Source organism: Egretta garzetta, unplaced genomic scaffold (genome assembly GCF_000687185.1).
Source record: "Egretta garzetta isolate BGI_Z169 unplaced genomic scaffold, ASM68718v1 scaffold111, whole genome shotgun sequence".
NCBI lineage: Eukaryota > Metazoa > Chordata > Aves > Pelecaniformes > Ardeidae > Egretta > Egretta garzetta.
This window is the reverse complement of record NW_009258672.1, coordinates 1,550,210-1,571,998: the sequence shown is the minus strand read 5'-3', so window position 1 is coordinate 1,571,998 and position 21,789 is coordinate 1,550,210. Positions and strand designations below refer to the sequence as shown.

The following is a 21,789-nucleotide window of genomic DNA, read 5'->3' as shown; positions in this document are numbered from 1 at the left end:
AAATTTTGAGCATTCCTACAAAGAAAATAACGCTGGAAGTGTTTCAGCTGAGTTAATTTTCTTCCTAGCAGCTGGCATAGTGCTGTGTTTTGGATTTAGTATGAGAAGAATGTTGATAACACACTGTTGATTTAGTTGTTGCTAAGTAGTGCTTACACCAGTCAAGGACTTTTCAGCTTCCCCTGCTCTGCCAGGGGCACCAGAAGATGGGAGGGAGCACAGCCAGGACAGCTGACCCCAGCTGATCAAAGGGATATTCCACACCGTATGATGTCATGCGTGGGGGGAGTTGGCTGGGGGGAAAGCAATTGCTGCTCAGGAACAGGCTGCGCATCGGTAAGTGGATGGTGAACAACCACATTGCACATCTCTTGTTTTGTATATTCTGTATATTCTCTTACTATTATGATTATTGTTATTCTTTTCCTCTGCTGTTTTATTAAACTGTCTTTATCTCAACCCACAGGTTTTACTTTTTTTTCAGATTCTCTCCCCCATCCCACAGGAGGGTGGGGAGTGAGCGAGCAGCTGTGCAGTATTCAGCTGCCTGACAGGTTAAACCACAACAAACTCGTATCTAAAATAATAATAAATGGTACCCCCTTTACCACAAACTCAAACCCAAATATTTTCTAGAGGAATGGGGCTCATCCCTGTCTCTTGCCAGTGCCACATTACAGACTCATTGTCTGCTTCTCATTCACTTCTAACAGACACAGGGTGGCACCGAACTCCCTGCTTAAAAGTCCATCATCATCATCCCCCTTTCAGGAAGAGTGGCACTCAGTCTTTGCACAATTTTCCAGCTGCAATGTGTCCCTGAGAACAGATGTTAGGTTTACAATGAATAGAAAAGAACAGGAAGGAAAACTAAATGGTCAGACTGGTGTAGATGCACATATATTTTACATTTACACTGCCTTTAAGTCAGTTCAGCATGTAAAATCCCACTAGAAGAGATTAATCGCATCTTTCTTTGCTTAAGTACCTTTCTTAACTTTGGCTTTTAGGATGAATTTTTGAATGCAACTAAGCATTGCTCTACACAGATGGTTCTATACCATTTTCAAATACAGTTTTGAAACACTGGCATAAGCTTAATTAGAATCAATACAATTTATGCACCTTTATTACTTCTAATATCAAAATCTGCCCAGCACCTAACTTAAAACGGGGTAAAAGGGGAACGTACTTTCACATAACTACACAGAATCTAGTCTTGTGTTAGTTCAACACAATCCCATGCAAGACCTGAGAAGATGTGGGTTCAACCCCTCAAGTTACCAAAGAGTAAGGTATGCAAAACCAACACAGCAGATAGGGGAGGGGTATACACACCAAACTGCAATTTTCATTGCCTTAGTCTCTCTGGGAAATCACCCAGAACCATCTGGGAATCATCTAAAATGCCATTTAAGCAGAAGTTTGGATCCAAATTTCAGTAGGGCAATTCAGGTATGCTTAGATAACTATAGGAACCTACGGTACCTTGTATTTATATGAAATCTTTTGCAGCCTCTGAAACTGCTTTTGGATACGTCCAGTATTATCCTGGCCTTTGCAAAGCTGCATGCCTTCATATCGACTTCCTATATGTTCCCAAGTACTAAAGGCCATGCTTAAGAGTTAGACTACTAACTTTTAGATGTTGCAGCCTTGCCTGTCTTAATGGTCCTTTGTTGAATTTCACACCTCACCCTGAAGCCTTAGGAGTAAGTGGAGAAATTACAGTTTTCACTACATTCATTGCATTATTATGTGAACACTTACAGTAATGGAGTATTTACAATTGATCTGTTCAACTAGAGAAATACAGTCACTTCCAGTGGTGTCTGGTTTGCATACTTTTTAAAATTACAGTATTTATAGAGATAAATATACTATAAATAATAGCTAGCTTTCCTGTACCTTACTGTAATATAACTGTAATGTAACATTACAGTAAATAAGTATCATCTATGATTTAATGAATGTGTTAAAGCACATGTCAAAATTACATCTTTATTGCTGAATCAAGAAAATGCCACTTCCAAATGCTTTGTTCATTATATTGTAGGCAATGTGCTGTCACATGAAGGATAAACTTACCTTGCAAACTGTTGAAAATGGTAAAGAGGTAAGTAAACACCTCATTTACTGTGAAGAAAGCAAATCCCCAAGTAATTCCCAACAAGAATGTGAGGCCAGCAACACTCCTAAGGTCCTGAATACTGGTTTTTCTTTGAGCACCAAGTTGTTTTTTCTTTTTGATACGACAGAGCTGGATCAGCACAACAATGAACATGCTGATATTGATCAGGAATATCAGGCAAAAGTATCCCATAGCAGTAATATAGAAGACAATTCTGTTTTTAATCCAGCAGCTAGAATGCAAGAACAATCTATCAACCATTATCAGAAACAGAAATTAAGTTAAAATGAACATGAGATAAAGGTGTATTTTGGTGCATATGCAAAGCTTTTTTGCCTCTTTAGTAAAAAGGGGTTTTTTTGGCCAAAAGTTAAGAGCTTTCATATAGGCAAAAACCACAAAATACATTACATACTGTAGAGCTGTACCATTTTAAAGCTCTTCCATTGCTTCCTTCCCCACCTTTACTTTAAAGAAAACCAATTTCGTAGGACTTCCCTCCCACCCACCCCCAAAAAAGCACCTCCCTTTAACTCACAATTCATCAGGTCTGCTTACTGAAACCTTTCCAGTGGTTATAAGTCCATAATTATCTGGTGATACGGCCAACACAATGGACACAACTACTGCTGGTAACCCTAAAAGGGTATGAGCAAACACGTAAGTGAAAATTGTGACAAAGACAGTATTATGATGACTTGAAATTATTGTATTTTTCTGTGAAATCTATAACTTGTTTCTGAAACTTGTCTGTGGAATTCTGTTGACTACTAGCTGTCTGAAAGAATCTAAAAACTGGAGCATTCAAACTGCTCAGGAGTGTAACTTGCAAAGAAACAGGCGTTCTCCACAGCTAGCTCCAAACCTGTCTGAATAAGGCAACAAATGACATCACTCATTAAACTGATTTAAAACATCAAAGACAGGATACCCAATTTTCTTTCTTACACCTGTTTTAAGAAAACAATTCTATTGATTTTAGTGCCTTCACTCAAGTTTACTCAAGTGGCCAGAGAGGATCGTTAGGTCCAGAATCTCTTCATCCTTTAACCAGTTAGATCTGTTTTGCTGCTTTTTGTTAGCAACAGTGCTATCCCAGAAATGGAATATATATACGTATTGGCATTTATTTTCAAAACCGAACTGATGCCATCCATCTGGTAAATGGAAATGGAATTATTCACATTCAAATTTGGTTCTATTTTACTTGCACAAGGAATATTTGTTATTCATTTGCATTGCAGCAGCCTCAGTTCTGCAGTTAGGGGGGAGTTCCCTACCTCAGAAAGGTGGAATATATAGGATCAGGTTTACTGATAATGAATACCTGGTCACTGCAAGGTCATAACATTTAATGACTGCTTCATTTTCATTTCTGAACTGTGTCACATTCACTGAAATACTTGATAAGAGGATTTATCTATTTAGCATCCAAAAGGAAAAAAACCCAAACAAAACCAATAAAAAATACATACCCCAACCAACAATGCAAAATTTAAGAATGTATTTCCGTACGTAGGTATTAAAGACTTTCACAAGGGCCAGATACATGTGGAAAGCTTCTAGGCCCATCCAGGTGAAGGAAACCAAGAGGAAATAGTGAAGAAATACTGCAACTGCAATGCATAGGCCTTGTGTATGGTACAGTGCAATCCATGAGTCAAGGAGGAAAACTAAGTTGAGTAGAAGTAATGCAGCACACAGCTGAATAAGGATTTTGGAGGGGTAGTCTCTCCGGATTTTCCTAAAAAACCAAAAAGCTTTAGTACATTGGTTGTCCATGGGTCCCTGGCTTACTTCCCCTCTTGTAGTCCTTAGCGCATAAATGCAGAAAAAAATTATTTATACAGTTTCATTCATGTCTAATGCTTCATATATTGCATTTATACATGGAGAGAGTAATTTACAAAAGATTTCCAAATTAATGGTCTGTATGAATAAAGTTATAGTAAGGTTACATAAATGCAAACAATAACTTGGATTCTTAGAGTTTAGTACCAAGACTTTTTTTTTTTTACATTGTATGTTGGACTTCTTGTTACAGTACTTCCAAAACCCAAAATGTGGCTGTTTTTTATTGCTAAGTAGATTAGGCTTTTGACTGGGCTTCTGAAAACTTGATAAAGACAAGAAAGTCCTTGATGACAGGATAATGAGAGAATAAATGCGTACCAAATAACTTTGAGGATTTCCAAAACATAGCATGGAGGATTCAATAGTTAAGGCACTAATGTGTTTAAAAATGCTATCATTCTGCACTGCTCTATATATGTTGTATCTTGAACACATTCTTTCAAACTTCTATTATGATAATTCGTTGTAAAATATTTATGAGTGCTACTTCTTCACTTCTTCCTGCACAGAGCCTCATGATTAATCCACTTATCCACAAAAATAACATTCCTGAAGACTGAATCAACATCTTCCTAGTAAACTGGACAGATTTGTGCATTATTAATGGAGACAGAATTCAAAACTATTGGAAAGGACTTTGCAGTGAAGACTACAAGCAACTATAATTGAAGAATAATGGGAGCTTAGTTGAGCAGGTACTTACTCAAAGGCTATGTAGGTCACAAGAGTAATAGAAAGAAAAATTGCAGAGAGGCCACAGCCTATATAGGATATAAAAGTCAGTACCAATTCTTGTGTGGGATCCAAAGGAGTATTTCCATACAAGTTCTAAAATGAAAACAGAAGTTAATTTCAGATAACATGTTTATTGAATGAAAAAAGATTAAAAAACCCCAAAATACAGCTTTCTGTCTGCAATTAAAAAAAAAAAAGAAACAGTTCTTTTTATCATGGACCTTACAAAAGGTTAACTGAAAACCAGAAAAGCCAATCTAGTCCTGTGAGGAGCAGGGAGTTGGACTCTATGATCCTTATGGGTCCCTTCCAACTTGAGATATTCTGTGATTCTAATTGTGAAATCCCATTTGATTAAAAACCTGTTTTAAATTTGATTTATCCTAATTTTTATTTCCTACAATATAAATGACTGCCTAAATGTAAAATCTGCAGTTTAATAAGCTACTTCAATGGAACTCATGGGCCCCCATTCAACAAGCAGTTTAAGCACGTGACTAATTTTGTGGTTGTCTGTATTAACAGACGTGAATAGAACCTGAGTAGCATTTCATAGGTGGTATGTGCTTACTGAATCCTCATTTGCTTAAGATAACATATCCTTAAATGTTTTCTTAAATTAGAGCAAGATTGCATAATTTTTTTCATAATTACCATCAAAACTGCAAAGCTTGTGAGGTGGTTGCATGAACAGACTGTTTCATTTACTCTACTCTCTTTAACTGTGCAACCTTCATATGACCAGCCTCCATGTCCACCTGTTAAAGAAAACAGCTTTGGTATTCATAAACTCCTTTATTTATATCAACGTGAATTAAAATAGCTAAACCAGCATCATATCTTGGGTGACATCAAGTACTTACCATTTTTATTGAAGTCCCAAAAAACACATCTAACTGTTGAATTATCCTGTTTGGGAGGTAATTTAAAAAAAAAAAAAAAAAAAAAAAAAAGAGATGCTTTAGTAAACTATAAGTTTATGATCAAGTAATTTATGAATTTTCTACAAAATGCAGGCAAGAATAAATACTGTATACAGCAAATGTACCCGTTTTACATGAACACAAAATGAATTTAGGTGAATGGTTTAATATTGCAATATATCAAAATAGACTGAACAAAATTGAAGTTACCATACAGGATTTAGCTCTCATGCTAAGATTCTGTTCCTGGTAGAACATTATGAATGCTGTTTCATTGTCTTCCCACACTGTACAAATTCTTGGGATTTCCCATCCTTCCCCATTTTGTAAGTATCAAGAAAATGACCACACAGAAAAGGAAAAACTCTTTTTCATTTGCAAACATTTGATCATTTTATATTACTATGATGTTAAAGGTTTACATATAGATTTCACACACACACATGAAAATCCTAAAAAGAGTAGCGGTAATACACAATACTGCTATGAATACTCATACTTCTACAGTTGTATCTCAAAATTCAGTGTTATATCAATAAAAGTAAAGATTATATCAAGCCAGCTCTAGAAAAAAGCTTCATGTACATTAGTGGAATCCCTACATTTTCCAGTTTATAATATTTTAGTGTTTTAAACTCTTTAAGATATGGGATAGATGATTTTAATCCTTGATGCTCGTTTAGGAAAAAGATACTGTATTTGAGCCCAGATGACACAATCCAGTTTAAGGAACAACATTCTCCCTAAGAAAAAATACTTATATTGCATGCACCTACAAATGTCATGATAAAAACTGGATGTATAAGCGATAGTGCAAAATTACCCAAAACCATTTGGAAACAAAAATTTGTAACAGTGATAAATGAGCAAAGATGAGTGATTTTTAAAGTCCAGGTGGAGATTAAATGTCCACACCAGTAAAGCAGAACCAATGGATCTGTATTCTTAGTACAGTATTTCTTCTACAACAACTCCAATTGGGGCAACAAAATTGTACTTTAAGTCTGCCAAAATGTAAAATATACCTGATTAGGTTTGATATTCTGTAACGTGACAGTAACATTTGCCTTTAAGTTGCTAACTGTGAGGTTAGCAACACTTGATGATATAACATTGCTGATTAAAGATGCGTTCTTCAAAGAAACATCCTGGAACGACAAAAATAATCAGATTTTAAAATGTTAAAGAAAACAATAGTAGAATACAACACCCACAAGCTCAGTTATTATGCAGAGTGAGCACTGTAAAGAAACAATTACTGTTTTAATCAGGAAGTTTGGAAATGTGTTTTGTGGGAAAAAAAGTCCATTCTTATTTTATTTTGCTCTAGGCTTGAATTTAAAGCCCTTATGAACAGAGGATCGAAAAGATACCTGAAACACTGTGGTCTTTCTAAAGAAGTTGAATATAATTCTAGAAGCCAAGTCCAACTCATCAAGGGGTATATTTGTCAGCAATGATGAAGGAAGTGTAATCGATCCGAGATTATTTAAATCATTAATTGCATTAATGCCTAGCGAGATCTGAAAAAATAAATGCAAGGATTATGCTTCATTTCAGTCACTAAAGAAAAATTAAATTATTATTTTCAGATTAGAACTTCAAGATACATATCTGTGTAATGCCTGTCAGGAACTCACTGCTGCTCTCTCATCCCTCTCCTGCCCCAATGAATAAATAGCATCTGCAGGCCTGAAAAGGATGCAACTCATTTCAGGTCCGCCTACCAGTGAAAACACTCTGGCTTTACCCATTTGCTTACAGGGACAGAACACATCACTGTGGTGGATAATATTAATTTGAAAAAGGTGAAGCACAACAACCTGGCTAGGTCTATGTAACTGTATAGGGAGATTAACGTTTCACAGCACAGAAGCCTTCCGAGTCAAAGAATTTTTATACCCCATATGAAGTATGTCAGAATTCAGAAAAACTGTAAATAGCTATTATTTGTCAATAGGTTTTTAAGTACAGTGGATTAAGCAGAATTTGAGAACATAAACTGTGGCTTTATGATCATCTGGCAAAAATGACAAACTGAATAAGCTACAATTCAGGTATCTCAAGAGCTCAGTGATCTAACATTATAAAAAAAAAAAGATCTGAACTTTCACACAGTTTTCTGTGTTATACTTATAGGACAGAGCTCTGTTTAGTACAAAATCTCTTAACATTTTCTTGTCGCACATTAGTCACTTTACATACAAATATCATCATCTCAGTGTTCCCAAGATTCTGAAACATCAGCAGAACTGAAGAAAGAAATTATCTGTGTATCCAAAGAATGGCTGTAGTAAGAACAACCGTGTGAGCTCTACACAGTGCCCTAACAATATGGTTTAACTCTTCTGTTTAGACCAGTGGTCTCCAAACTTTTTTGATCATGCACCCCAAAGTGTATCTATTTACAAGTTACATGTATGTATTACTGTACTACTAATATATTATGCACATTATAAAACATACACAAAACCAGAAATTTTGAAAGGAGGAGATTTTTTTTTAAATATATTTTTTCTTTATTAATCATATAAAAAATATTTTCTTCCCGCACCCCAATGGACTCTTGTGTGCACAGCCTGGGGTACTCACACCCCACTTTGGAGATCACTGATTTAGACACCCATCAACAAATACCAAATCAATTCCACAAAAGCATTCCTATTGCTCTGATTTGAACAAGATTATACTTGTTGAAAATTCCCTGCATTTCATTGCCAGTGCCATGAGATTTCCAGAAAATCATTACTTAGCAAATATCTGTTTTTCAGCACTACCACCTCCCAGTAACCTCACATTCATGCACCCCGTATTGCTAAAAAAATTGAAACAAACTCAAATGTTAACATTTCATAGTATTTCCAGTATCACAGAACAGTTCTAGTACTACTTATGGCTCATGCTAGATTAAGCTATTTCCTTCCCTGAGAGGACAGAATGTACCAAAATTTGTCCAGAACTTTCCATCTCTCCTTGCTTAAGCTTCCAAGGCTGGTATTGTCCAAATTATTATTTCCTCAACTAGGAGGGAGATTTTGAGCGAGACCAAGTGGATGCAAACTTTCTAAGCACTTCTTTCTTGGCAAGACCAACTAGCCATGAGTGACAAATGTATGAATGTCATTATCTAAGCAACATAATAGTTCTTTCCTGAAAGCCCTTGCAATTAGTATCCTTCTCACAGATGAAGCCATCTGGCAACAATTCTTCACAAATTTCAGCACTGTCAGGGTGGGTGATGAAGTGACTCACGATTCAGGGTTTTTGAGGCAAAGCTATTCCACCAAGCACTCTCTCCATTCTGGTGTTCTGGCTGTACCCTCCCTCTCCAACAGCTTATTAGTCAAATGCCAGTTTCTGCTAAGTCTGTTGCCTATTCACACCATAATAAGAAATGAAAGGAAAAACTATGGAGGTCTTCAGAAACAAAGTATTTTTTCTCTGAAACGAACATGAACAAAAGATCCTGAAATTGTGACATAAACACAGAACAAACTGATGTTACATAGAAATATAAAAACATCAATATTTAAAAGTAAATATTTGAGAATTTTTAAGTCTTTAGAACTATCAGTATTTAACCTGGAGATCAGCTGAGTCCTGGACGGCAAAAGACATTTGGTTTGAGTGGATGCCATTGGTTTTGACAACTGCCAGAGCCAAGGAAGGGGACACAAAATCGGCAGATGACGCTGAAAAGTTCAGTTTTAAGCCAATATGATCCACCAGTTTTATAATTCTGTTAAGAAAAAGATATACTTAATATTACCAAGCACAAACACCCAAAATTCTCAGGCAAGTTGTGGTTATGGAGCAGCAATTCAAGTGTACTGTAAAATACAGCTGACTCTGTTTACTTATTGTGGCGTCAACACAAAAAAATACACTGTTTTCCATGGCATTATATTACAGTAGAGCTGGTAACACTAGAATGATACTCCTTCCGTTTTGTACATTAAAGAACAAGAAATATTCTTTTAGATTAAGATTATGAAAAAATGAAACTTGCTGAAGTCAATTTATCAAGACAGTCAATACAACACACTTTTAATTTATTGCCAGAAAGACCTACCTGTTAGAAATTTGGGGTGGTAACGGTTGAGAAGCAGTCAGGACTTTGCTAACCTCACTAACCATCCTTTCTACATCTTCTGGCTCTACTTTTCCAGCTGCTAAATCATTTTCTATTTTGGACACGATTTGCTCAGCTGTGGTGCTATTAATGGTGGTATATACAGAAGTTGCGTATGTGATAGCTGATAGTATCTTTCCTGTGACAAAAGAAGAGTTGTGCATTTATTTAAACATTGTGTTCAACAAATGAAGTAAGCTTTGAGAAGCAGAAAAATTAAGTAGTTCTCTTGACCAACAAACCTCATCACAACTTCTAAGGTCTCTCAACATGTTATGTGAGACAGAATCCCTTTTTCTCCCTGTCAGCTAATTTGCAGGTAGCAATAGTTTAAATCTTATGAAAACAAAGTAAGGTTTCAAATAGCCAGCATTAATTCCACTTTTTACTGATTACAAAATCCCTCACACCAGACCACTACTGATGCTAAGTAATCTATTATTTTAGATTTTTAGGTATGGGATGCCTGAAAGTAGAATAAAATCAAGATAAGATCATCAATTTGAAAAGAAGCTTGTGAAGATGCATACAATATCCATAGGAAAATACATAGTCACTAAGAATATTCCTTATCAATAACAACATTTTTTAAGGAAATCCAACATTGATTTGCAATATTTTAAATACTAATTTAGTGAAGAAAAAAAAAAATAGCTACCTGGTTCTGTGACTCTTTTTTCTACCAAAGTTATCTGTTGGGAACTTAGAACAGTACCTATCTCTCACAGTTACTAAGCAATTCGTAGGGTGAGGCATCACTTGTCATGGCCAAAGGCATCGGAATGTATTTTAAAGTAAGTGTACACCTTGTGAGAGTCGTTTCAGGCTTTTCACAGTAATTGGAATGTCACAGCTCAGATATATAATCTTGTTTAATAAAGGTTAAAAGCAAATTCAGTATATGGCATTCAGATTAAAAAAAAAATCATTTTACTTGTCATATTTACCTGTGCTTCCATTAGGCAGGCTACCATGGCCAACAGCAGTAGAATGAGGATGAGAAGCTGAGACAGAATGGTTGACAGGACTAACAGTAGGGTTCAAAGTTATTGTGAAAGGAGTAAGGGGAAGAATAGGTGCTGTAGTAACGTTTTTGTTACCAGAAATAGGTTGGGTTGAATCTGTAGCAGGTTGAATTTGTGCAGCAGATTTGGTGGTAGCCTCAAAGGGGGGAATTACTATTGGAGGTTTGTGGGGAAGCTCAGGAGAGGAAACTGCAGAATGTTTAGTGAAACCTATAGAAGGAGAAATTATTGTAATAGGCTTGCTAAGATATGCAGGATCGGATTTAATTGAGAAAGCAGCATTAGTGACAGGTTTTGTTGCAGGTGTGGAAGTAGTGACAGATTTATTAGAAGCTATGGAAGGAGAAGTTGGCATGGTAGGTTGAGCAAGAGACTCAGAAAAAGAAAGTGTAGTGGCAACACTGGTGGAATATGCAGAAGTTTCAGTAATAGATGTGGTAGAAGTTTCAGAGAGAAGATTTGTAGTGGGAGATGTGGAGAGAGTTCCAGAAAAAGAAATCTCTGCGAATGGTGGGATCAGTGGTCCTATTGTAAGGCTTTGTTTGGTAGAAAGTATAGTGGGGGAAATAAAAGTATTAGGTTTGGGCGAAGTCTTTTTAGGGAGAGGAGAATGTGGGAAAGGAACCCATATAGAATGAGGTGGCACTTGTATAGTACTGTAAAAAAAAAAAGGTACAGAAAGGCATGTTAAATTTAACATTGTATTTTAAAGAAAATGAGTTATACTAGAGGAATATACATTAATTACATGGACATACTACTAATAAAGTATACTTTAAAAACAGTCAGATTGGATGTTTCATACTCTAGTAAAAAAATATGAATTTCATAACATTTTGAGGGTTCTTACATTCTATTTTGCTGTAATTGTTAGCTAGCAAGTCCATAAATACTACTGCTTTTTCTGCCTGTTCTGGAGGTGACCTGACACAAAAGCTATCTGCATCAGGGAAGAAAAAAAAAAAGAAGAAAAAAGAAAGGGAAAAAAAAAAAAAGAAAGGGAAGAGAAGAGAAGGGAAGAGAGGGGAAGAGGGAGGAATGGGGAGGGAATGAGGAGGGAGCTATATAGCAAAATGCCTGTCAGATTGTTCTTGTAGAGTCCTTCCTAGCTATTACACTGCAACATGGAAGTTGACTCTACTAATGCATTAGGAAATTTAGGAAATAAGAAAGCAAAATTTTGTATTTATACTTACTACATTTGTAATTCTTCAGCAGTCAAAGAGCAATACTTCAGTGATGAACAGCAGCACCGTTCTGAGATGACAAAGAAGCATTAACCTAGTTTATCCTGAAGCATAAAAATTGCTAATACTATTAAGTAGGATATTCAAATAATCACATGCTTTAATTTTTTTAAACAATAGTGGATACTGCATAATTGATTTTGAGGTTTTTTTCTGAAATGACATTTGCAAAACAGATCTTGACCAGTCAGAATACTGCAATACGCCCAGATTTTTGCTCAATGCCTGACAAGTACAGATTACTTTTTGTTATTGTAAACACAGCAAAATGCAGAGCTACATCTTTTGAAACAAAGGGACAAATGGTATGAGCCACCACTCCCTACTATCACAATATCACTATGAAAGCTTGGCTACTTTATAAACTTTTCAACTCAGGTACCCATTTCACTAACACATTTAGGTTCTCAAGTAATTTTACACCTAATCCTTTCGGTCTGCTTTATTAATGTAGCCAGCAATTTTATAGCAAAGTTTTTTTAAACGTTTTTTTATATTCTCCCTCCCCACCCAAAAATCAGAAGGCTGCATTTTTGATATATTTATATTGTTCAACAAAAAATTATTTTTATCTAAAAGTAAGTAACAATCGTTTCTTTTAGCTACTTGGAGGTCACCGGTAAAGACATGAAATTTAATCTGAAAGGGTAACTGTGATGAGACAGTGTTTAAAGCATAACTTACCAAGCTGGCTTATTCCTGCTTTGTCTGTTAAACTGCTTATATTCTCTCTCTCAGCCAGCTTCATTATGAAATTGCAGTATATACTATAACGAGAAGAATAAGCTTCAGACTCAAAAAACAGATCTGCTTCATCTTTACAATGCATGAAACTTACATCAAATGCTAAGTGAAAGCACATTAGCACAAATGCTAGGTATGAAAGCACATTTTTCCAAGGGTCTTTCAGATTTGGGCATATTTTTAATGCACATAAAACACTATGCCAGACTAAAAAGAAGAGTAATACATCAGTTTGTGGCAGCTGATTTTCTCTACAGACACTGTTGATTCTTAAATGGGGCCCTCCCTAATTAATGTTAGCCGTTAAAGAGTTGATAATTTTGCTTAAACAATAATGTAATCTCCACCATTACTGTAAAGAAACTCCAGAGCCCTAGGTGACTATGTCAGTGTATGTGAAATTGCCATCACCTGGGGAAAGCCAGTGTTCTCTCTCTTGACTTCAGGGAGAACTTTAGGGACCCACTTAAGCATGTAACCAGACATTTACAATAACGGTTCAATGACGTGAAACTGTGCCTAAATTAGCAAACCTACAGTAAGAAATATTCACGTTAAGCAAACTCAAACACACAGGTGAATGAAAAGGCAACACATAAAAGTGAAGCTTCTTTCTGACTAACAAGAATGAAAAGAGTTCCCTAACTACTGACAGTGTATGACAGGAAGTTGTGACCTGACTTTCTGTCTATTACTATTTGAGTGTTTTGGACTATTCTTTCATCCTAACCCAGAAGATAAACACCAAATTCAAGTATTTGAGGAAATGAAGTTCCACATTTTGTTTTAGAATATAGTGTTTCCAAGCTCATCAGTTTAAAGGACCGGCAATTTAGTGGTGAGTAGCAATTAAATTGACAGACATTATCTACATTTCAGGGTTTCCAGGATCACCTCTGTGGAGCAGCTTTGCCATTCTGATACCCCATGGCTTTCAAACTCTGAACTGGTTACCTTCTCAGGCCTTCCCTACCCTGAGGACGGCTGGTTTCCCAAGCAATTGTCTGAAGAAATTCCCTCAAAGATTGCATTGTATTCACAAGCTCTGGTGGTCCCAAATTCCATAGCCTTAGTGGTTAAGTTGCTATGTGACTCAGCTAATACAAAGATAAAGAAATATGGCAGGCACCTATGATTCACCAGAAGATTAATGAAAAGCAATACAATTTGGTTTTTTTAAAAAAAAAAATCTAAAAAAAAAAAATCACTAGTTCTAGGAGAATAAAGGGATCAGAATTTGTCAGTCTACATATACTTCTCCAGCCTGTTTCTAAAACTTAACTTCCTAGAAAGTTTGTTTCTTCTTCTGTTTCACAGCCATTCATGCTTGATATACCACAAGACAACGTATGAGTTTTTAAATATATGAGTATTTAAAAAATTAACCACAAACCTCTGGTTTTCTGCACTGCATTCCAGAACAGAAGACTGTAATGACAAGTGAAAACAGAAAAAAATTTTTTTGTCAGGAGAAAACAGGACTGATACTCAGATAATGACATTATCAGAAATAAGTTGAAAAAAAGTTTTCCAAACAGTAACAACAATTAATAATCTTACCTCACTTACTGCTTGCAAGGTTTTGTTGAACTCTGAAATTCTTTAAAATAAAAAGTTTCCATTACAGAGCATTTTTACTTATGTTTCTAGAGACAATTACAACAACGTAATGAAAAGAACAAATACTGAGGAAAAAAATAATTCAGTTGATCAGTGATTTTTTTAAAACCATGCCAGTTCTAATATTGTAAAACCACTTTTCAAAGGATGAAACTTTTTAAAAGTTGCCTTTTATTAGTCACTCCACAAACTAAGTTTAGACTTCTGTCATCACATATTTTAACATCAATCCACTTCTTTAAAAATTATTCAAAAGAGCAAAAGATAACTCTTAATGTTGCCTTTTGGCAAGCAGTCATTTGGAACAGAATTCTAAATCTACACTCAAAACCACAGAAATAGAATGAGTAAGAAATATGGATTTCTTCTACAAACAAAACCTGTTGGCTAATTACATCTTTTTTATTTTCAGGGTAAGTTTTGGGAATAGCAGTAAATTTTCACTCATTGAAACCTCTCCTTATAAAGACTGTGAAAGAAGAAGCTACACCAAAATAAAAATATAGATATGACTCTGAGAATATGTATTAAAAATCATGCAGTTCTGAAAGTACTCTTAGTAATTTCCTAAGAGACAGACCAAATCCCTGAAATTATAACTATTTATTCATGAAAAGCAGCAGTCAGTCTGGCATTATCAACAATCCACAGCTCATGTCCTCAGGTATTATTATTATTACTATTATTATTACTATTACTAACATCATCAGCATATCAGCAACAAGACCTTCAGGCCTTGTTGAGCCCCAAGGAAACTAAAGGACCTAAAAGGAAATCGGCAAGTGTACCATTTCTTAAAACAAACTCCAGTGGTACATAAAACAAAACTAAGACTATTCTAACCAATATGAACTTTATGTTAAAGAACAGTAACTTACAATTCCTGAAAAATTTGATTTATAAAGTGCAGGAATAATGCAAAGTGAAGAGTCTGCAAACCACATGGAAGGTCTTACTTCATCTTTTTCAAATACAATAAGTATTTCAATCCTTATTCAAAATTACTTACCTCAATTCTTGTGGGGTAAGTGCTGGAACTGCAGTTAAATTTGTAACTTGATTGTTGATGGTTATGTTATTAATCTGTTAGAAACAAAGATTCCATGGTTAAGTAAAACCAGTAATTTTTAGCCTTAAAAGAAACTTATGTTCATTTCACACACTTTAACAGTCTGAAGTTCCAAAGATAAGAAGTACGTTTTCTCATGAAGACACTTCAATGCATATTTACCATGACATTGTTGTCAAAACTTATGGGAGGAATTGGCTCACTGAATAACAAGATCTGATTTGTGAAAGATATGGACAAGAGGGTGGTGACCTCACCATATCTCATATTGGAAAAAGAGGAATTTGGCTTAGTTTGCAATAAAAACAGTTTAGACCAGACGCTGAACAGACTTTCTAACTGTAAGTGCAGCAATGGACAAGCTCCATAATAGACATAAGTAACAGACAACATCCTGGGAGTAAGAAGTCAAGAACTGAGGTCAAAGACATGGTAGGAATGATCTAAATATACATGATCTAGCCTTGGGGCCAGGCGATACACTAAGGCTTATCTAAAGGCTCTTTATAGATCTGCATTCTTATGTTCTTCTGGTTGCCACCATTACCAGTTATTTCTACATTTCATGCAAGCAGTATGATGAAAACATCATCTAACTTATATGGTATTGACATTACCTAAGAAATATTCCGCTAAAAAGTAGAAGAGTTTCAAGAGACAGGAAAGCCATTTTTCTAATAGCTGTAGGCATAATGTTAATACACCAGGATGGTTTCAGTAGGCATTATCACCATTAAAATGCAACACAATGCAGAAGTGGATTTTGCCAGGGGCCTACCCCTGCCCAAACTCAATGCTCCATGTGCACCTGTGCAGTAGCTCTCTGTGGTGATTTTGATGACTGCTTTCATGCTTGCAGAGAGTGGCACGTGAAATCTCAGACTGAGTGCGGACAGGGATGTGTAGGAGAAGGGTACAAGGTCCTTTACAAGCTAATGTCCCTTTTTTCTTTCTCCCTTCAGTTTTCCATCCGTAACAACTAAACATTATCATCCTCACAGTATTATCTCAATACTGAATAATCTATATGGTCCTGGCTTTGCATGATATTGTTCTCTTAGACCTCTGTTGTGTTGTATAAGTGGACACACTCAGGTCACACAGGCCTACTGCTTAACCACATGCCAAAAAACATAGAACAATACCCTATTTGTGAGAGTCTCAACATGAATTATTCCCAGGATGCAATTCAACTTAATTTACACCTACACTGTTGCCATCTAGTGATGCTTGCCCTCTAAAGTACCCAAATTCATCTCCAAAGAAAGATCCTGTATGCCTAAACGTAGGTTCTTAATTAGGCAGTTCTTCTCTCCAGAATTCCCAGGGCTTCCCCCACCTTTCAGTGGCTATATAGAGAATACAGGCCCTTACTGTAGGAAGTTTACTTAGATGGAATTCTAAAATTTAGCTGCAAAGCAACTGTTTGAGAGGGTAGATCCATCCACTGCAAATATTGTATGGCAAACTGTATCTGAAATAAAACAAAACTATAAAAAAACATAATAAGAATCGCATTAGGGTATCAGTATTTTAAGTTTAGACAAAGAAACTAATTTCAACCTTCCTTACAATGAAGTTTTAAGAGAGTACACTTACTGTTTCTATGTTTACTGACGTGTTACTTTCTTCACTTGCCTGAAGTTTTACCTTGCCCACATAGAACACTAAAACCAAAAGGCAAAAAAGTTAAGAAAATTAAAGCTAAACCACATGATGTAAAATTATTTGAGAATTTAAAAATTCACTGTCTTACATTACAATAGAAGGGAAATAAGAACACTTATGCTAGCTTTTCTGACCATTCATTATTTTTGCAGTTGGTCTTTCCTCTCTTCACTTACAATTTCCACAAATTAACTAGTTCATTATTTTCTGTATGTTTGTTTTTGCTGTCTGTCTCTAAATTCCTTCTATTTCTTTATTTTTTCCCCCAAAACAGAATACTACTAATACAACTCCAACTGCCACAACAAGAATAAAATATGTCGGTAAAGGCAAAGTGAAAATTATTCTCTTGAGCATTAAAGAACTCTCAGGATACCACAATTCAGAGCATCATTCAACAGTCCTTGAGAGCTCATAAGCCCATTCTGGAGACAAAAAGGAACTTCTATGACACTACTCTTCCTGCAACCACACATTCAGTGCAGGCTATATAGAAAGACCCATACAGGAATGCATACCCATCATCACCCAAATCATCTAGCAGTTTACTGTGTCAACCAGTAGGGGAACTTTATTGAGGGGGGGCAGACACTTATTCTGCCTCTTTCTAACCTATAAAGTACTCAGCATATGGCTACTTGGCAGAATTTACTTAATTTTCTTAAGCATTTCTCACAGAACATCACTGCTCTTTCCATTTTCCTTTGTTTCTCTGTTCTGTCACATTACACTTATAAAACACGCACAGACTTTCACAGTAATTCTCCTAAATACTATTTCAACTTCTATTCCTGATACAGAGTTAGGCTCAATATGGCAGACATTAGTGTCTACTACAGCACACTAGTTTCTTGTTTTCTCAGGTTTGTAATCCTTATATGCAACTGTGTATCCTTTGATGAGAAACCAATGATCAAAAAGTCTAAACATTACTTTAAAATACACCACCCCCCATTTTATATTAATTGTTTGGAAGTTATACAAAAACTCTCTACATTTGCAAGAAAATTTATTACAGAGCTAGCTTTTACATAGTGATTAAAAGTTGCCTCATTGCTCAGAACAGAAAACAGTTGGACATGTTTTTCATAAGAAAAAAATGAAAAAGAAAACCACTAACCTGAAAAATTACAGACTTCTGTTTTGTTGCATAAAATGGTTTCTCCTGCTATAGGTTTTTCTGAGAAAAAAAATAATCTAGTGAGTAAAAAGGTTGAACTTAAACCCAGTACTGACAAACACACATATGTACAATCATCTAAATGTTTTAAATGTAAAGGTCTTTACCTTTTAGAAATATTTCACATACTGTCTAGGCTTCGCTTCTCTAGGGCACTTACCATGACATTTTCCAAGACTTAGTATTCAGAGTGAAACATGCTGGGTTTGATTAATTAATTTTGAATAATTTTCTGTAACAGTTTCCCCAGAAGACCTACATGCAAGTGGTCTCTCTTTTTTTTTTTTTATATCCAAATAAACCACAAATAAGCATATCATAAATAAGCTCTTCAAATATCACAGCATTCAACTACTAGCCAGCATATTATCTGCTTCTGAGGATCCTACTATGGCTACTTACAATAGCATGAAACTAAAACTGTTCTGATAGAATTCAAACTATGATAATAGCAAATGTGTACTCTCATCTAGTAGAACATGTCTTTAGTTAGTTATAACAGCTGAAAACTTCCTGCAGGTCACATTCACACAGTCAAATTATACTAGCCAGTATGGCTCCAAGCCAGTTCTTCTACCACGTGCACTAATTCAGTGCAAATACATTCTAAGTGGTCTACCAGGCTCCTACACAAATACTAGAAAAATTCAGCCTACTCCTATAGACTGGACCTGCGCTGAGAACATCATGACTGGATTCAGTCTGCTTCAATCTACTAAAAAGCATGAGGATTTTTTTTTTAGTAAACATGGTCCCTGGGATTGCATTTCTTACATCTTTGTAGTAACCTGCTGCTCGGACTTAAAAAATTACCAAACTCTTCTATACATGGCCATCTAGGCAAGCATTGCAGAATTAGACCTTCTACCAGACTGGAGATCAATGCAAAGTCAGGCACGCTGTTCATATGACACACCATAATACCAAGAAAAAAGATCCTATTAAAAATATTTGGGAGCAGACTTCTTGAACTCACACACACTTAAATTTTGAGGAGTATAAAAGAAGGTCATTGATGATACATAAATCCTACCTGGTGTTACGGTGGAGTAATTATCAGTGATCTTAAGAGCATCTGTTAAAAAAAAAAAAAAAGTTTTAAAATGAAGTTTTCACACTTTAACTTAAAAAGCCTATGAAATACATGTCATAAAAATAAGTTTCCTAATTTCTAGTTTAGACTCTGTCTTCCCAGGAAGAGTGTAAACGAATGACCATTTATAAGGGAATTAAGTTACTTTCAGCATAGGAAATGAAAAAGCAGCATTTGGAGCGAGATCCATCCAATCAAATGTTTATGTCCCCATATGAGCCAGTTACTCTAGGCTCCCTATTATTCAGTGGAGAAAGTGATGCTTTTAAGGTGCAATCCTCATTTAACCTATTCTACATGGGCACGTCAGTGTAAGATGAATCATGTTCTAAAAATGTGTCTTTCCATCAGCTATGAAGAACAGCATGGTGTCTAGCTCATATACAGACTTTGAGGAATCTGTACTAATACAGGATGAATCTACTCCCTGTTTTCAAATGCAAACATCTGGAAAAAAAGGGGTAACAAGTTCTTCTGACTGAGCCTTTACTGATCCTGTTTGGCAACTTTCTGCAAGAACACATACCATGTAAGTGTCTAAGAAATCAGTTACACGTTTTAGTTCTGTAAAATACTTTAAATATCATCAGAAAGTATAGAAAACATTATACCTATAGATAATCCAAAAAGCTACATACTTGCTAAAAAGAAACATGCCCAGTTTGGGCTTTGGTAAGCAATGTAATATTTACTATTAAAAAGAAAGGTTAACATCTCAGTGTCAGCTAAATGCACTTCAAAACCTTACCCATGCAGACTTAAAATACAGATGGGAGATATATACAAATTTTAAGATCGTGTAAGGAAAGAATTTGGACTAAACAAATACCATTAAAAAAAAAAAAAGCAAACTTTCATGAATGCAACAAACATCTCCATTCAGACTTTAATCTTTTCAGGCTCATTCTCACCTGTAGGTTCTGTAGTCTCCTCTGAACTCACATCTGAAGAAGAAAAATTAATAACAGTAAAACCAATAAAAATAAAATAAAAATATTAAAAAAATCTTTAAAAAATCTAAATCTAACTAAAGAAGCGAAACATTAATAAAATCTTGCCTGAAGGATTAATAGGATAGGTGATAAAAGTAACAATAGAGGATTCTGGAGGGAAAAAAAAGAGAGAGAAAATAAGTAAAAACTGTATTAATATAGCATTTTATTTCTATGAATTTTGGAGAAAACAGATCAAGCATGCAAAACTTCGAACAGGAACTGAGTATTATTTATCTAAGTTCCATTTTAAGTACAACTGCAGTGCTTGTTAAGAATGTTCACGTTATTTCAAAATAAATATTTGAAATAATGTTCACATTACTTAAAAAATCTGAATATCTGAATACAAAGAGCTGTTAATCAGTTCCATCAGATAAGCTCCTTCTATTGATTTCATTCTTTTAGAAGATGCAGATGAATTTGGTGTATCAAATAGCAATAACTACTTAGTCCAAAGGACCTTTTCCTGCATGAACTCAACACTCATGAGCAAAGATGACATACTGGGTTTGGCAAACTGCCTTTCCAAAAAAGCTATTTTTGCCAGAAACCATATATAAATAAAATAGAGTGAGGATTCAAATTTTTTTCAGCTACATCAATAGGAAAAAAAAGAAAATTACATTAAGACAATAGAAGAAAATTTAAAGATTGCTTAGGAAGGATGTGCTTAGTAAGCATATTTTAGGTGTCAGCGAAGGAATACAAAGTGGTTAGAGGACCACTTTATATCACTCCAATATGACAACTCAGTGACTTTTTTATAATGGGCAGAGCAGCTTCATAACAGAACATTATGCTTTCCAAACTTCTTTACTAAAAGCATCAGTGTCATTAGTAGAAGCAATATCTTAAGTATAACAAATAAAAGTTGGTGGCTCTGCATAAAGATAGTTGCATATCAAGAAAAAAAAAAGCAATCTACTTCATTACATGGAAAGGGAGCTTTTCTTTCTGATATATTTATTTCAACTGGACTAGCCATTTTGAGCCTTTTCAAAAGTGTCCTCTTAATTTCATACGCAGAGTAAAAGCTAAGCATATTTGGTTCTTAAGTAACAATCCTGAACACAACTGATTTTCTGAGACAACTAACAAGCAGCCAAAATATGAGGAATCGGAGTGAAAACTAAGTGCTGACTTCATCTGTATTATTTGGCTTGGTATGAACTACAACAAACATTGAATTGGCTGCAGTTTGTAAAGATGAACCATTCCCAGAGAAAGATTGTATCTGTACAAGAACAAAAGCATGTGTTCATATCTGTTGTTCTTTCTTTTCTCCAGAGCATGATATGTCAGTATACATTAAGCAAGAAAGCAATTGGCTTTCACACAGCTATTTGCTGTGTGGCTACATTCATCATTTTTTA

At 35.3% G+C, this 21,789-nt stretch overlaps 1 protein-coding gene across 1 annotated transcript in view; it reads right to left on the bottom strand.

Annotated features, from left to right (window-relative positions):
- ADGRG2 (adhesion G protein-coupled receptor G2) overlaps positions 1-21,789 on the bottom strand; it is a 49,424-nt gene that overhangs the window by 6,439 nt on the left and 21,196 nt on the right. The window contains exons 5-24 of the mRNA XM_035888566.1: positions 20,333-20,365; positions 19,362-19,403; positions 18,269-18,316; positions 17,080-17,147; positions 15,421-15,494; positions 14,352-14,391; positions 14,185-14,219; positions 12,732-12,814; positions 11,997-12,057; positions 10,723-11,456; positions 9,716-9,914; positions 9,226-9,382; positions 7,017-7,166; positions 6,669-6,791; positions 5,584-5,629; positions 5,375-5,478; positions 4,689-4,813; positions 3,607-3,875; positions 2,670-2,769; positions 2,089-2,363 (exon numbers count right to left, since the gene is read on the bottom strand). Of these exons, the coding sequence (XP_035744459.1) occupies positions 2,089-2,363; positions 2,670-2,769; positions 3,607-3,875; positions 4,689-4,813; positions 5,375-5,478; positions 5,584-5,629; positions 6,669-6,791; positions 7,017-7,166; positions 9,226-9,382; positions 9,716-9,914; positions 10,723-11,456; positions 11,997-12,057; positions 12,732-12,814; positions 14,185-14,219; positions 14,352-14,391; positions 15,421-15,494; positions 17,080-17,147; positions 18,269-18,316; positions 19,362-19,403; positions 20,333-20,365 (2,766 nt within the window). The remainder of the gene's footprint in view (positions 1-2,088; positions 2,364-2,669; positions 2,770-3,606; positions 3,876-4,688; positions 4,814-5,374; positions 5,479-5,583; positions 5,630-6,668; positions 6,792-7,016; positions 7,167-9,225; positions 9,383-9,715; positions 9,915-10,722; positions 11,457-11,996; positions 12,058-12,731; positions 12,815-14,184; positions 14,220-14,351; positions 14,392-15,420; positions 15,495-17,079; positions 17,148-18,268; positions 18,317-19,361; positions 19,404-20,332; positions 20,366-21,789) is intronic.